This window comes from Acipenser ruthenus, chromosome 12 (assembly GCF_902713425.1).
Source record: "Acipenser ruthenus chromosome 12, fAciRut3.2 maternal haplotype, whole genome shotgun sequence".
Classification (NCBI taxonomy): domain Eukaryota; kingdom Metazoa; phylum Chordata; class Actinopteri; order Acipenseriformes; family Acipenseridae; genus Acipenser; species Acipenser ruthenus.
The window spans coordinates 15819356-15836374 of record NC_081200.1 but is presented as its reverse complement, the minus strand read 5'-3'; the positions used below and the strand labels follow the sequence as shown (position 1 = coordinate 15836374).

General features: G+C 42.9%; 1 protein-coding gene across 3 annotated transcripts in view; it reads left to right on the top strand.

Moving 5' to 3' along the window:
- The window catches only part of LOC117417366 (rho guanine nucleotide exchange factor 4-like), a 230484-nt gene that overhangs the window by 18727 nt on the left and 194738 nt on the right, over nucleotides 1–17019 (top strand). For all 3 annotated transcript variants that reach the window (XM_034029481.3, XM_059034599.1, XM_059034594.1), the window contains exon 2: nucleotides 3172–3207. In XM_034029481.3, coding sequence (XP_033885372.3) covers nucleotides 3172–3207 — 36 coding nt within the window. The remainder of the gene's footprint in view (nucleotides 1–3171; nucleotides 3208–17019) is intronic.

The following is a 17019-nucleotide window of genomic DNA, read 5'->3' as shown; positions in this document are numbered from 1 at the left end:
CATAGTGAGAGGCAAAAGATGAAGTGAGCCTTGCGGAGTGACTACTTATCCCCTCTGCAGGTGGGACCGAGGACGTCACTCCACAGAGGGGCCTATTGGCAGCTCTGACATAAAATGCTCAGCGAATACCTGCCAAAAGTATTGGTTGGTGGTCGTCTTTGAATTGAAAAGGAACCGAACACTTTGTTTTAAAGCCTGTTTAATTTAATTGTTACCTGATAAAATAGTTTGGGGAAATATAATGTAATAAACAAAACCAATATGGAGCCGTTTTTATTTTGGTTTGATGTCTGTTTATTACATGCATTTGTATGGTTTATCCCAGTTAAAAGTGAACTGGATCTTGAGACCCAAACACATGTAGAAAACAGGATTGTGCGTGAATTATTTAGGTAGTGTAAATGGGGTATTATGGCAGAAAGTATTGGTTGTTTTTTTTTTTGCTATAATTTAGATAGAACTGTCAGAGCTGATAAAAAAAGTCAATTAAATTGGTCCAGGCATTTAACAGGCAGGACATGATGCAATTAAATCAGCACGGGGTACTGCCAGGAAGAGTCTGCATAGTGTGGGATCTGGTAAGAAGCAGTTTGATTGTCATTTCTTCTTAATTATATGTAACATCTACTCTAAGTTGTGGTTGGCCTGTTAAGGTGGAAGCATCTAAATTAACTGAGCTGCTGTGTGGCTGTGAAGTGCCCTTGGGCAAGATTGGAATTATTGTTGCCCACAAGCAAGTCAGATGTCACTGGAGGGCTTTTCAGGCAACATACAAGGTGGGAGTGCTTGGCAAATGCCCTTGAATCATCTGATGCCCTAAGGACAGTTTCTAGTGGATATTCCTTTCCGCTGCGTAACACTGACGACAAAAATTCCCAACATGTCCGGTATACATGCAGTCGCGTGGGATGTTGACTTTCAATCCACGCCACTATAGCATTTCAGTGCCGACATAGCCTTTCACACAGGAGTTCAGACGGTTCAGAGACGGCATAAAATATGACAGCTCTGTGACGGTATAGGCAATTCACACAGACCAAAATGCTGCATCAGTACCGGTTCTTAGCCGTCATAACTTGTCTGTGTGAAAGGGGTATTGGACTACTTTACCAAAGGTAACATCAGGCAGTCCATCCAAAATTAGTGCTAGTCAGGGTCTGTGAAACCAGTCGTTAATGTGGAAAATCTCAATAGTGTTCCTTTAAAAGAGAATAGGCAAAAATCCAGCAGACACACCCATTGACATTAATGTTGTGCTTGTTTGGGAGCTGGGTGCTCTGAGGCTGTGGACAGTGGTTTTGGAGCACACATCCCTAACCTGCTGAGCTGAAATAGTTTGTATTTCATCCTGCACAGGCTGGGCATGCAGAGTCTTGTCATCTTACCTCACAAAGGTGAAGTAAGAGCAGATGTGATTATCTCTTCTCTGCAGAAACACAAACCTTTGAGTCTATATAGTCCTTCTTTAAAACATATCTCTGTTTGTTTAGATCAACTGAAAGATTTTAGGGGAAATAAATCACAGAACAAAGGGTTAGATTTCCAAGGTTTTCATTACAACTCAACACTTCAAAGTTAGAAATGTACAACTCCAAGTTTAAAGGCTGATACAGTTTTGCTCACTACCTGTGCTTTCTGTAATTTTGTTCATGCTGTGTAACAGTTTAACCCTTTACTTTATGTAGGAGGTTCACCTCCAGCTGGATTAATATTAGAGCAGTTGTATTTAGACATGTCACTGTTAAGAAAATTAAAATATAGCCCAATGTCTTCTACCATCCATGTTTATTTCCCAGTTTTCCAGGTCATTGTCATGTGGAAAGCTATTGACAGACAGGGAAAAAACAAGACATTTTATTTAGTAATTCAAGTGTTAGAGAACACCCTGTAAAGTTTACTCGAAACGTACTGTCCGTATCGCAGTGTTATATTTTTAATCAATCATTTTGTCAACGCTTTTACATGGGTCATAATTCAACTGGACATTTACTTGAGAGCGTTCGCCAGGAGGCAGAAAAATGTCGCAGTGTATCCAAGTCACGCTCTCTCCAGCAACAATGCTGGTTTTCTGATCCCACAATACACCACTCATCAATCCGAAAATCTGCATTGCTACAACAGAGAGCATGAGCTGGATACACTGTGACCTTTAGAAGAAAAATGATCTTTCTTCTGGCAAAAGTTCCTTGAATGAAAGTTGACTAAATGTAATTCTCTAGTTTATTTACCTATGATGTGTGAATAAAAAACTATTGGGAATAAGTTGAGGGTAAAAAATTGCTGCAATCTGGACTTTAAGTACCACAGGAAGGGGAGCGACATGTAAATATGCTACTGCTGCTGCTCATGTCTCAAAACCTGCTTCAGAGGCTGCCCTCACTTTAAACTGTGGCCTAATGTCGCTGCATGGTTTAGCATGATTAAAGGTTTTGAGATATTTTATTCATATTCGATACACAACTGTAGTCTATGATTGTCTAGGTAAAGTTTGATTAGTTTGGCTAGCCTATACAAGTTTACCATGATATATTTGCATGGAATTTTTCCATGCTTTTCCTATGATTGTACTACAGTATGCATCCACAATAGTTTACCAAATGTTGCCATGTTTTTTTTTTTATTTGATTGACTATACTGTACATACTGTATTGCAATGCTTGCCTATGCTTTATTTCACTATGTTTTATTACAGTTTGCTATGCTTTTACTATGGGAAACTTTATAAGTGAAGAGCAATACGCCTTGGAGACATGTACAACCTCAATTTTATCGTACCTTTTCTTTCAGTCTTTTTCTCTATACAATAATAAACCTCAAATTTCCTTAAACAGAACATGCACTTCTCTTACTGATACAATGCAGCACAGGAGTCATTTTCAAAGCTGCTGCTGTGTAAGCTGGTGGTCCACAGATACTACTTAAAAACACATTAAGCATCACAAAGCATATTCCATTGTAGTACCGTAAAGAGTCATGTCCATCTGCTGGTCTACCCTGTTTATGTGTAAATTAAAATCATGTCTGGATTTGGAAGCACCTTTATGCTCAGGTGTTATACAGAAATGCTAGTTTTGTTTACCAGCAATGTGCATTAACATTTTTGTAAGACCATAAGCATCATAAAGACAATAATTGAAGCCAATTTCAGACTGCTTTCTTTTCTTTTCCTAGAGGGTGTTTTTGAGATGCTCGCCTACTTGTCATCAGGTAAGATCTTTATATATAACAATTATAAAGGTATTAAGGACTGGTTTTGAGTCATTGGTAGTAGTTCTTGGGAAATTGACTGTTTTTCAGGAATGATAAATCATATAGATACACATCCTTTGTACTTACGCACATTGCAGCAGGAGGGGGGTATCATTTGCCAATTTGTTTTCCTCTCCTTCTGACTTACGTGCTTGCCTTTTATTATATCAGCTTGATTTTAGAGACAAGACTGGCAAGGCATACCCTGAAGCGTGAAGGTTTTGACAATGGGCCAAATTAATCAAAAGTATTTTTACTGTTAGCGCCAGCATTAAACCCTGGCAGGATTCTGAACGGGCAGGTTTTCTGCTCTACCTTAGGATACACTTGATTACTTTCGATGCTGATTGATCTTGTTATTTAAAAATTAAACGTTTCTGGTTTGTGCATAATGGGGTTAACTGTATAATTCAGTCAAATTGTACAGTTTCACATCAAATACTATGCAACATGCACTGTGGGATATGATGGTGAATTGCACTAAACAGAACGGTGAACAACATGCAGATCGCTTTGGCCTGCAAGGAATGCAAGTGGACTTGTTGAACCTGAGGCTCTCTGTCTGTGATTTTGCAGATCTTTACTTTCAGATTCTTCCTTCCTAAATCTCCATTGTGTGGTACCCGTATTGTAAATCAAATCTCTACAATGTGCAAACTCAAAGGAAATTATTCCTATCTGCTTGAGTCGTACATCGACATGCTGTTTGACATTCTATTAAATAAAATAAATTAAAGAGGGCAAGCTCTGTACTGTCTGTTCCTTGTGTGTCAGGATACGTGAAACAAGAACATAAAGGAAGGTGTTTATTTTTCATTCTGTTGCCCTTAAAAAGCCTAGGGCCTCATGCACTAAACAGTTTACCACACATTAAGCCCGTTACTGCATGCTTTGTACACCTGCTATATTCATTAACCAGCGGCAAATGACTTTGCACGCAAAATGAATCGTGTGGAAAAAGATACCGTGTTGTAGCACTGTTGCTACATATGTGGGTGTAATTTTCTCTTTAAGTAAAGGCAGTAGCCTGGCCAGGCCAACCTATGAAAACTACATTTCCCAGTATCCATTTCTTAATTTCTTTCACCCCATTGGTCCTTTTCAAAATTTCATCCACCAATCCTCTCACACAGTCAATCTTCAACTGTCTCTGATTGTGGGGGGTTGGGAGTGTGTTTTTTTTCCTGTAGCTAGCACCCTGGGGGGAGAGTCTGTCTACCTTTTGAAACCTAATCTTTATACTGTTAGCTAGATATTATTCTTTAGCCTTTGTTTTTTCTTTTTGTCTGCTGCTTTAGTTTATTGTCTAGTTACCATGTTTTGCTTAATTAGGTGGGGTAGTTTCTTTTGTGTTTTTTGCTGGAGTGTGTGGTTGTATGCTTTTGTGCATCTGTTCTGGACTGTTTGCAACCTCAGTTTTCACCAAACATCCATTTCATTGCTCTCAATGTTTTTCATCTCCTGAGGACCTCTACATCATCGTTCACATTCATCCCAAGTAATTAACTGGACTTTCATACCGGTTTGGTGAGCTCTTTCCGTTGACTGTGTCATCATTGTTGTTTTTTTTCTTTTGTTACTTTTTGGGACTTCATTACTATTTTGTTGATTTATATTTTGTGTTGCATTGTTTATTCATTCTGTATATTAATCATCCTCCGTGTCAGTAATTGTTAAATTGTTGTGGTTATATTCTTAAGCTCTGCTGTGTATCTTCATTTACAATCTGTTTTCCTGGGTTTGTTTACACTACATTCTCTTCCTTGTCACTCTGTCCCTAATTGAGTGGTTTCCTTCTGTAATTGTTTAGTCTTATTCTTTTTGTCAAGCTTTGTGTTCCTTGGAATAAACCAGTGTTTGTTTAGTTAAATTGACGCATTGTGACGACCCTGTTTTACTGTCAGTCACCCTTACTGACTTATTTCGTTTTAATTATTTGGCCAGTAGTATCTCCTAAGGGAGGACAGTACAGTTGCCTATCAACTGTGTAGGGTGACCGTTACAGATTGGTGGCCCGTACGGGGACCCTTTAGTGTCCTAATAAATTTACTCCCCAAATTATCTGGTTAAAATTTAAAAGTGCACAATGTCTGACAAAGAGAATCACTCTTTGGATACCCTTAGCTTTTCTGAGTTTGTTGAGAGACCCCATGTTACCATAAGAGAGCCTGTCAATGAGTTAACTTCCCGCTTAAGTGACCTATATATTAGTCATGAAGAGTCAGCACTTATCAGGGGCGATGATGATGAAGGGAATCTGACTGACAGGGGTGCTATTGAGCAAATGTGTGAGCAGATCCAGCAACTCACCCAGCGAGTGGAGCAACTGGAGAGTGACTTCACCCACAACCAGGAGAGCACTTTTAACAGGGAAGAGGTCCTGAGAGGATATATCGAAAGAAGATTTAATGAGATAAGTACGTGTACGGATGAAGGAATTGATGAATTGGAAAAAGCCACAGTCAATTGTTTTAAACGCCGTGATGCACTCTGGGCAGAGGAGCTTAAGAAGCTCCTAAAAAAGACCAGCACACCTAGTCTGCCTCTAGTTTTCCCATCTACCACCTCCGGAAGCCTATCAATACCACCACAGTTCTCATTTGAGAGGGCGTCAACTAGTTCCAGAGGTAATCTTCCTCAAGCGAAGCTGCCAATTAAAATCAACTTCCCGGAGTTTGGGGAGGAACCCAACACTGATGCCATCGAGTTTGTGGATAAGTGTGACGAGTTCCTTGCTCTACGGCCAATGTCCGACAGTGAGATCCTTGCTACACTCTCAACCACCCTGAAGGGTTCGGCAAAGAGCTGGTGGGTGGCGGAGCACCACGGCATTCAAACCTGGCAGGTATTCAAGGGGATGTTCCGTCAAGCCTTTCTGCCTTCAGACTTCCAGGCGGAGATCGAGGATCGGCTCCGATCCAGGGTGCAGTTGCCCAATGAGCAAATAAGAGATTTTGCCTATGACTATCGTGCACTGTGCCTGCGCTGGAAGCCGGATTTGGAAGAGGTGGAGGTAGTGCGACGGATACTTAACAACAGTAATCCCAAACTCGCCAGCTGTCTGAGAGGAACTGTGAGGACGGTGGCAGATCTGGTACGGGTGGGTACCCAGGTGGAGCGTGACAACACTGCCCAAAAAGAATACTGGGCCAAAGCCAACTCCAACCAAGCATCCATAGGCAAGAAAGGTAACCGTGTGGCCTCCAAGAAGCCTGCTGAAGTCAGTGTGGTGAATCCAGAGGAGAAGATAAAAGTACAGTCGCTCCCATAACTGTCTCTTCTGGTGGTGAACATTGAGACTCGAGGGTTCCATGGGCCTGCCCTTCTGGATACGGGATGTACTTTCACACTCATGCAGGAGAGCCTGCAGAGGAAGATTTCTCGACCAGGAGAAGTACTGGACTCCGCTCATAACCAGAAGTTCTCATTGGCAGATGGACAGTCACACAGAGCCCTGGGAAGGATACGACTTACTGATGAGATCTGGTTCTTGGATTGACATCCCTAACAAAAAGTACGGTGTAAAACGACTCCATGGTTTCACTTACCATCCTTTTCGACAGGTATCGGAGTTACAAATTTCATGGTCTGAACACATACCTAACATGAGTTTGTATTTCCCTGTTAGTCTTCAGTTGCCTTCCATCGGTAATACCTAGTCACTCCAAACCGCAACCGGGACCGTGATTATATCATGTGACAGCCAGGAGTGGTGTCAATTGCAACTGGCAAGGCTCCAGCAGAAGTGGCCATCAGTCTGTATTGACCAACTGGGAATAACGAAGGTGATTCGACACACCATAACCACAGAAGATGAGATTCCCGTCCGAGGATATGCGTCTAGGGTGTCTCCCTTGAGGAAAGCTCTCATAAAGGAACACCTGGACGATATGCTTCGGGATGGAGTGGTCGAGCCATCTATCTCTCCTTGGTCATCCCCGGTGGTTTTAACTGAGAAAAAAGATGGTGGATATCGGTTCTGTGTCGATTATAGGAAATTAAATGCCAAGACCATTTTCGATGCCTAGCCTATGCCACTCATACATGACATACTGGAATCCTTGAATGGTGCATCTGTGTTCAGTTCAATGGACTTATGCTCGGGGTATTGGCAAGTGGCCCTGGATAAAAACAGCTGTGCTAAGACTGCTTTTTCCACACCTTTTGGACTTTACCAGTTTAACGTAATGCCATTTGGACTGAAAAACGCAGCTGCTACTTTTCAACGGCTTATGGAACGTGTGTTGGGAGACCTCCGAGGGAAGGTGGGTTTTGTATACATTGATGACATTATTGTGTATTCACCAACGGCGGAACAACACCTTAAAGACCTCGAAGCTGTTTTTCAGAAGCTCCATCAAGCCAACCTAACGCTGAATTTAAAAAAATGTAATTTCTTTAGACCTTCCCTTCACTTTTTAGGACATGTAGTGTCGGTGGAGGGTATAGCGGCTGATCCCCTGAAGCTAAAAGCCATACAGAATTATCCAGTACCTACTAACTTGAAAGAGGTGCAACGGTTCCTGGGGTTAGCGGGTTGCTACCATAAGTATATTCCCAAGTTTGCCGACACTACTGCTCCTCTTAATCGCCTTAAAATGAAAAATGTCCCATGGAAATGGGATGCAGACTGTCAGCAAAGTTTTGAACTGCTAAAGGAAGCTTTGGTCAGTCTGCAGGTCCTGGCTCACCCGGATATCAACAGGACCTTCAGAGTCTACACTGATGCAAGTGAGGTAGGACTTGGAGCTGTGCTGACCCAATCTCACCAAGATGAAGAAACAGTGATTGCCTTTGCTTCCAAGTTACTCAACTCAGCTGAGAGAAACTACTCCACCTCTGAAAAGGACTGTCTCGCTGTTGTCTGGTCAGTGGAGAAATGGCGGCATTATTTGGAGGGAGTAGAGTTTGAGGTGGTCACTGATCACGCGGCACTGTCCTGGGCTTTCAAGAATCCCAAGATTTCCTCCCGACTGACCTGTTGGACTCTCCGTCTGCAGCAGTTTACGTTTAATGTTCTCTACAGGAAAGGTAGTTTGAACATCATGCCGGATGATCTCTCCAGGGCTCCTGTAATAACAGCATTAACCTCATCTACTGCAATCTGTGTAAGCAAAGCCTTTGCGAGTAGTGGGGACCTTCCGACCACCTTGGACCAGATTGCGGCCGCACAGTCCAAAGACCCTGCTATCGCCAAAATCATCAAAGATCTTAACACCACTGCCAATGATGATCGTATTTCCTTTGTATTACAGCAAGGACTACTGTATCGTCGGTTGCCGATTGCTAATGAGGGGTATAGATTTCAGTTGATTATACCTGAAAAGCTAACTACTTCCTTCCGTCAGTATTACCATGACAACCCCCTTGGAGGGCACCTTGGTAGAATGAAGACCTTACGGCGCATCCTAGAGGTTGCCTGGTGGCCCACTGTACGAAAGGACACATGGAGCCATGTGAGAGAGTGTCAAATCTGCCAGACCTACAAACCTTCGAACAAAAAGCCAGCCGGTTTCCTTCAATCCACGACTGTGAAGGAGCCTGGAGAGATGCTAGGTCTGGATTTAATGGGTCCTTTCCCAAGGAGTAAGAAAGGTAACTCTTACCTCCTTGTCATTGTCGACTATTACACCAAATGGGTTGAACTATTCTCCTTAAAGGATAGTAAAACTCCCAAAATTGTGAGTATCTTAATTCAGGACATTTTTACAAGATGGGGAACGCCGCAACATCTTTTGTCAGACCGTGGTCCCCAATTTACCAGTCAGCTACTCTCTGAGGTTTGCAAAACCTGGGGGGTGATACAGAAACTTACCACCAGTTACCACCCACAAACCAATCTAACAGAACGAGTCAACCGCACTCTTAAAACTATGATTGCACTGTTGCTACATATGTGGGTGTGATTTTCACTCACCTGTCTCTTTAAGTAAAGGCAGTAGCCTGGCCAGGCCAACCTATAAAAACTACATTTCCCAGTATCCATTTCTTTCTTTCTTTCACCCCATTGGTCCATTCAAAATTTCATCCACCAATCCTCTCACACAGTCAATCTTCACCTGTCTCTTATTTCTCTGATTGTGGGGGGTTTTGTGGGGAGTGTGTTTTTTTTTTCCTGTAGCTAGCACCCTGGGGGGAGAGTCTGTCTACCTTTTGAAACCTAATCTTTATACTGTTAGCTAGATATTATTCTTTAGCCATTGTTTTTTCTTTTTGTCTGCTGCTTTAGTTTATTGTCTAGTTACCATGTTTTGCTTAATTAGGTGGGGTAGTTTCTTTTGTGTTTTTTGCTGGAGTGTGTGGTTGTATGCTTTTGTGCATCTGTTCTGGACTGTTTGCAACCTCAGTTTTCACCAAACATCCATTTCATTGCTCTCAATGTTTTTCATCTCCTGAGGACCTCTACATCATCGTTCACATTCATCCCAAGTAATTAACTGGACTTTCATACCGGTTTGGTGAGCTCTTTCCGTTGACTGTGTCATCATTGTTGTTTTTTTTCTTTTGTTACTTTTTGGGACTTCATTACTATTTTGTTGATTTATATTTTGTGTTGCATTGTTTATTCATTCTGTATATTAATCATCCTCCGTGTCAGTAATTGTTAAATTGTTGTGGTTATATTCTTAAGCTCTGCTGTGTATCTTCATTTACAATCTGTTTTCCTGGGTTTGTTTACACTACATTCTCTTCCTTGTCACTCTGTCCCTAATTGAGTGGTTTCCTTCTGTAATTGTTTAGTCTTATTCTTTTTGTCAAGCTTTGTGTTCCTTGGAATAAACCAGTGTTTGTTTAGTTAAATTGACGCATTGTGACGACCCTGTTTTACTGTCAGTCACCCTTACTGACTTATTTCGTTTTAATTATTTGGCCAGTAGTATCTCCTAAGGGAGGACAGTACAGTTGCCTATCAACTGTGTAGGGTGACCGTTACAGATTGGTGGCCCGTACGGGGACCCTTTAGTGTCCTAATAAATTTACTCCCCAAATTATCTGGTTAAAATTTAAAAGTGCACAATGTCTGACAAAGAGAATCACTCTTTGGATACCCTTAGCTTTTCTGAGTTTGTTGAGAGACCCCATGTTACCATAAGAGAGCCTGTCAATGAGTTAACTTCCCGCTTAAGTGACCTATATATTAGTCATGAAGAGTCAGCACTTATCAGGGGCGATGATGATGAAGGGAATCTGACTGACAGGGGTGCTATTGAGCAAATGTGTGAGCAGATCCAGCAACTCACCCAGCGAGTGGAGCAACTGGAGAGTGACTTCACCCACAACCAGGAGAGCACTTTTAACAGGGAAGAGGTCCTGAGAGGATATATCGAAAGAAGATTTAATGAGATAAGTACGTGTACGGATGAAGGAATTGATGAATTGGAAAAAGCCACAGTCAATTGTTTTAAACGCCGTGATGCACTCTGGGCAGAGGAGCTTAAGAAGCTCCTAAAAAAGACCAGCACACCTAGTCTGCCTCTAGTTTTCCCATCTACCACCTCCGGAAGCCTATCAATACCACCACAGTTCTCATTTGAGAGGGCGTCAACTAGTTCCAGAGGTAATCTTCCTCAAGCGAAGCTGCCAATTAAAATCAACTTCCCGGAGTTTGGGGAGGAACCCAACACTGATGCCATCGAGTTTGTGGATAAGTGTGACGAGTTCCTTGCTCTACGGCCAATGTCCGACAGTGAGATCCTTGCTACACTCTCAACCACCCTGAAGGGTTCGGCAAAGAGCTGGTGGGTGGCGGAGCACCACGGCATTCAAACCTGGCAGGTATTCAAGGGGATGTTCCGTCAAGCCTTTCTGCCTTCAGACTTCCAGGCGGAGATCGAGGATCGGCTCCGATCCAGGGTGCAGTTGCCCAATGAGCAAATAAGAGATTTTGCCTATGACTATCGTGCACTGTGCCTGCGCTGGAAGCCGGATTTGGAAGAGGTGGAGGTAGTGCGACGGATACTTAACAACAGTAATCCCAAACTCGCCAGCTGTCTGAGAGGAACTGTGAGGACGGTGGCAGATCTGGTACGGGTGGGTACCCAGGTGGAGCGTGACAACACTGCCCAAAAAGAATACTGGGCCAAAGCCAACTCCAACCAAGCATCCATAGGCAAGAAAGGTAACCGTGTGGCCTCCAAGAAGCCTGCTGAAGTCAGTGTGGTGAATCCAGAGGAGAAGATAAAAGTACAGTCGCTCCCATAACTGTCTCTTCTGGTGGTGAACATTGAGACTCGAGGGTTCCATGGGCCTGCCCTTCTGGATACGGGATGTACTTTCACACTCATGCAGGAGAGCCTGCAGAGGAAGATTTCTCGACCAGGAGAAGTACTGGACTCCGCTCATAACCAGAAGTTCTCATTGGCAGATGGACAGTCACACAGAGCCCTGGGAAGGATACGACTTACTGATGAGATCTGGTTCTTGGATTGACATCCCTAACAAAAAGTACGGTGTAAAACGACTCCATGGTTTCACTTACCATCCTTTTCGACAGGTATCGGAGTTACAAATTTCATGGTCTGAACACATACCTAACATGAGTTTGTATTTCCCTGTTAGTCTTCAGTTGCCTTCCATCGGTAATACCTAGTCACTCCAAACCGCAACCGGGACCGTGATTATATCATGTGACAGCCAGGAGTGGTGTCAATTGCAACTGGCAAGGCTCCAGCAGAAGTGGCCATCAGTCTGTATTGACCAACTGGGAATAACGAAGGTGATTCGACACACCATAACCACAGAAGATGAGATTCCCGTCCGAGGATATGCGTCTAGGGTGTCTCCCTTGAGGAAAGCTCTCATAAAGGAACACCTGGACGATATGCTTCGGGATGGAGTGGTCGAGCCATCTATCTCTCCTTGGTCATCCCCGGTGGTTTTAACTGAGAAAAAAGATGGTGGATATCGGTTCTGTGTCGATTATAGGAAATTAAATGCCAAGACCATTTTCGATGCCTAGCCTATGCCACTCATACATGACATACTGGAATCCTTGAATGGTGCATCTGTGTTCAGTTCAATGGACTTATGCTCGGGGTATTGGCAAGTGGCCCTGGATAAAAACAGCTGTGCTAAGACTGCTTTTTCCACACCTTTTGGACTTTACCAGTTTAACGTAATGCCATTTGGACTGAAAAACGCAGCTGCTACTTTTCAACGGCTTATGGAACGTGTGTTGGGAGACCTCCGAGGGAAGGTGGGTTTTGTATACATTGATGACATTATTGTGTATTCACCAACGGCGGAACAACACCTTAAAGACCTCGAAGCTGTTTTTCAGAAGCTCCATCAAGCCAACCTAACGCTGAATTTAAAAAAATGTAATTTCTTTAGACCTTCCCTTCACTTTTTAGGACATGTAGTGTCGGTGGAGGGTATAGCGGCTGATCCCCTGAAGCTAAAAGCCATACAGAATTATCCAGTACCTACTAACTTGAAAGAGGTGCAACGGTTCCTGGGGTTAGCGGGTTGCTACCATAAGTATATTCCCAAGTTTGCCGACACTACTGCTCCTCTTAATCGCCTTAAAATGAAAAATGTCCCATGGAAATGGGATGCAGACTGTCAGCAAAGTTTTGAACTGCTAAAGGAAGCTTTGGTCAGTCTGCAGGTCCTGGCTCACCCGGATATCAACAGGACCTTCAGAGTCTACACTGATGCAAGTGAGGTAGGACTTGGAGCTGTGCTGACCCAATCTCACCAAGATGAAGAAACAGTGATTGCCTTTGCTTCCAAGTTACTCAACTCAGCTGAGAGAAACTACTCCACCTCTGAAAAGGACTGTCTCGCTGTTGTCTGGTCAGTGGAGAAATGGCGGCATTATTTGGAGGGAGTAGAGTTTGAGGTGGTCACTGATCACGCGGCACTGTCCTGGGCTTTCAAGAATCCCAAGATTTCCTCCCGACTGACCTGTTGGACTCTCCGTCTGCAGCAGTTTACGTTTAATGTTCTCTACAGGAAAGGTAGTTTGAACATCATGCCGGATGATCTCTCCAGGGCTCCTGTAATAACAGCATTAACCTCATCTACTGCAATCTGTGTAAGCAAAGCCTTTGCGAGTAGTGGGGACCTTCCGACCACCTTGGACCAGATTGCGGCCGCACAGTCCAAAGACCCTGCTATCGCCAAAATCATCAAAGATCTTAACACCACTGCCAATGATGATCGTATTTCCTTTGTATTACAGCAAGGACTACTGTATCGTCGGTTGCCGATTGCTAATGAGGGGTATAGATTTCAGTTGATTATACCTGAAAAGCTAACTACTTCCTTCCGTCAGTATTACCATGACAACCCCCTTGGAGGGCACCTTGGTAGAATGAAGACCTTACGGCGCATCCTAGAGGTTGCCTGGTGGCCCACTGTACGAAAGGACACATGGAGCCATGTGAGAGAGTGTCAAATCTGCCAGACCTACAAACCTTCGAACAAAAAGCCAGCCGGTTTCCTTCAATCCACGACTGTGAAGGAGCCTGGAGAGATGCTAGGTCTGGATTTAATGGGTCCTTTCCCAAGGAGTAAGAAAGGTAACTCTTACCTCCTTGTCATTGTCGACTATTACACCAAATGGGTTGAACTATTCTCCTTAAAGGATAGTAAAACTCCCAAAATTGTGAGTATCTTAATTCAGGACATTTTTACAAGATGGGGAACGCCGCAACATCTTTTGTCAGACCGTGGTCCCCAATTTACCAGTCAGCTACTCTCTGAGGTTTGCAAAACCTGGGGGGTGATACAGAAACTTACCACCAGTTACCACCCACAAACCAATCTAACAGAACGAGTCAACCGCACTCTTAAAACTATGATTGCACTGTTGCTACATATGTGGGTGTGATTTTCACTCACCTGTCTCTTTAAGTAAAGGCAGTAGCCTGGCCAGGCCAACCTATAAAAACTACATTTCCCAGTATCCATTTCTTTCTTTCTTTCACCCCATTGGTCCATTCAAAATTTCATCCACCAATCCTCTCACACAGTCAATCTTCACCTGTCTCTTATTTCTCTGATTGTGGGGGGTTTTGTGGGGAGTGTGTTTTTTTTTTCCTGTAGCTAGCACCCTGGGGGGAGAGTCTGTCTACCTTTTGAAACCTAATCTTTATACTGTTAGCTAGATATTATTCTTTAGCCATTGTTTTTTCTTTTTGTCTGCTGCTTTAGTTTATTGTCTAGTTACCATGTTTTGCTTAATTAGGTGGGGTAGTTTCTTTTGTGTTTTTTGCTGGAGTGTGTGGTTGTATGCTTTTGTGCATCTGTTCTGGACTGTTTGCAACCTCAGTTTTCACCAAACATCCATTTCATTGCTCTCAATGTTTTTCATCTCCTGAGGACCTCTACATCATCGTTCACATTCATCCCAAGTAATTAACTGGACTTTCATACCGGTTTGGTGAGCTCTTTCCGTTGACTGTGTCATCATTGTTGTTTTTTTTCTTTTGTTACTTTTTGGGACTTCATTACTATTTTGTTGATTTATATTTTGTGTTGCATTGTTTATTCTTTCTGTATATTAATCATCCTCCGTGTCAGTAATTGTTAAATTGTTGTGGTTATATTCTTAAGCTCTGCTGTGTATCTTCATTTTTAATCTGTTTTCCTGGGTTGGTTTACACTACATTCTCTTCCTTGTCACTCTGTCCCTAAATGAGTGGTTTCCTTCTGTAATTGTTTAGTCTTATTCTTTTTGTCAAGCTTTGTGTTCCTTGGAATAAACCAGTGTTTGTTTAGTTAAATTGACACATTGTGACGACCCTGTTTTACTGTCAGTCACCCTTACTGACTTATTTCGTTTTAATTATTTGGCCAGTAGTATCTCCTAAGGGAGGACAGTACAGTTGCCTATCAACTGTGTAGGGTGACCGTTACAGTGTGTGAGTCATTTACATACAATTAATAGTGGTAATCTATGGAAATGTATTCAAATTCTCTATCCTAATACCGCGAGGGAAGGACTTGATATAAAAACCATATTTACTTAAAGCTGCTAACTTTCCTAAGTGTCTCAGCGAGTGTTAAGTTTACCGCTTATTGAAACCAGGCGGTGTCTGTCTAAATCACAATATAAATAGAGCAGGCCACTAGTGCTGTGTGGGAAACATGATAAACACGTATATGTGCTTTCAGATACTGTATTTAATTTTTTCCAGGATAAACGATTGCAAATAAAATGTCAGATATAGGCTAGATAGGATGTATTTCGTTGGTTTTGTGGATTAAGGGCAATATTTTAACATACGGTGTTGTAATACTGTACATAATGATATGATTCTGAAAATGCAACTTACCAAAAGATGACTGCACGTGAACTGTATTACATAATCATTTCCTTATTCCAGTTCCAAACGTGCTGCTTTCTCAATTTAAGATTGTGACAGGTAGCTGAGTGGGTATGACAGGATAGGCGTAATGTGGTGTAAAAATAAGAGACCCCAGTCCGTTATGCAATTAAGCGCCTTGGTTTTATTTCTCCACAAAAAAAACAACAATAATGACGCCAGGGTACACAGCAATGTGTAACCTGCTAAACCAATAATAATAATAATAACGCCGGGATACACAGCGATGTGTAACCCGACAAAACAAAGGGAAAAAGGGTTGCAGTCCCAAAATAAACAAACAACAAAAACCAATCCGTCTTCCTCTTGTGATCCAAAACACGGGGGGTAATAAACCCAGCACTTCCAGGTTGTCGCTCCTACGGCGTACTCCCGGAGCGTCCCGTTAGTGCTCTAAAAATACAAAGTGCAGAAGGGTTAGCACACAAATCCACAATAGCAAAGAAACCTGTTATGCAAATCCCTTCCTCTGTTTCTCTGGCTGTCTCTCTGCTCGTTTCTCTGCTTGTTTTCTCTCTCTCTCTCTCTCTCTCTCTCTCTCTCTCACACGCACTGTACCTTGCCAGAAGGAACAGAACCCCGGGCCACGCCCCCTTTTGTACGCCCCGTCCCGCTCCCATTGGGCAGCGCGGGCAACCGCCGTTGACCAATGCGTGATTGCCACAGCGCTCCCCGTCTGGGTTGATGACGTTGCGCACCGTGGACCCGCCCCCCTTCCAAGATGGCCGGCTTCCACCTCTCCTGGGGATGTCTGCTCCTCCTCCCCAGCACCGTCACCGGTCGGAAGGGAGATCTAAAACAAGAATTCACTCTCTCTTTGTCACAAAGATGCATTGTAGGAATAGACAGTGCTGTATAAAATCCCATGATGTACTGTATTTTTTCCATTATGACGTTGTACTGCCAAAACGGCCAAGAGACAGTTGTGCTCTTTTAACGCATGAATTACACTGAATTATTTCGGCCCTGAAAACAGCACGTGCAGCACGTCGAAATCGCTGGATAAGCAGCTGGAAGGTTAAAGTTTCTTAAAAGAAAAAAAGAAATAAACCGCACACTTGCAATCCCTTTAAAAGAAACACATTTATATGTAGCCAACGTTTCGGTACCGGAGTACCTTCAAAATAAACCAGAGGGGGATAAAGGTGAACAAACAAATATTTGTTTTAAGTTAATTATTTTCTGTTTCTCCGCTTTGACCGCCTCATAGCAAGACTTCCCCGAGTGTTACGCAGAAGTGTATCCCCACATGATTCCATGCCTGTGCAGATGCAGTTTTTCAAAGCTGGACGTGAATGCGCAATATTCCTGTGCCCGAGTCCCGCTGTGTTCTCACTGCCATTGAGTTCTGCTGCAGTTTGCAACAAATATTGAAAACATGACCAAACAAATTCTATAGCAAAATAAAACAGCACATTTAACACCACTGGTTTTC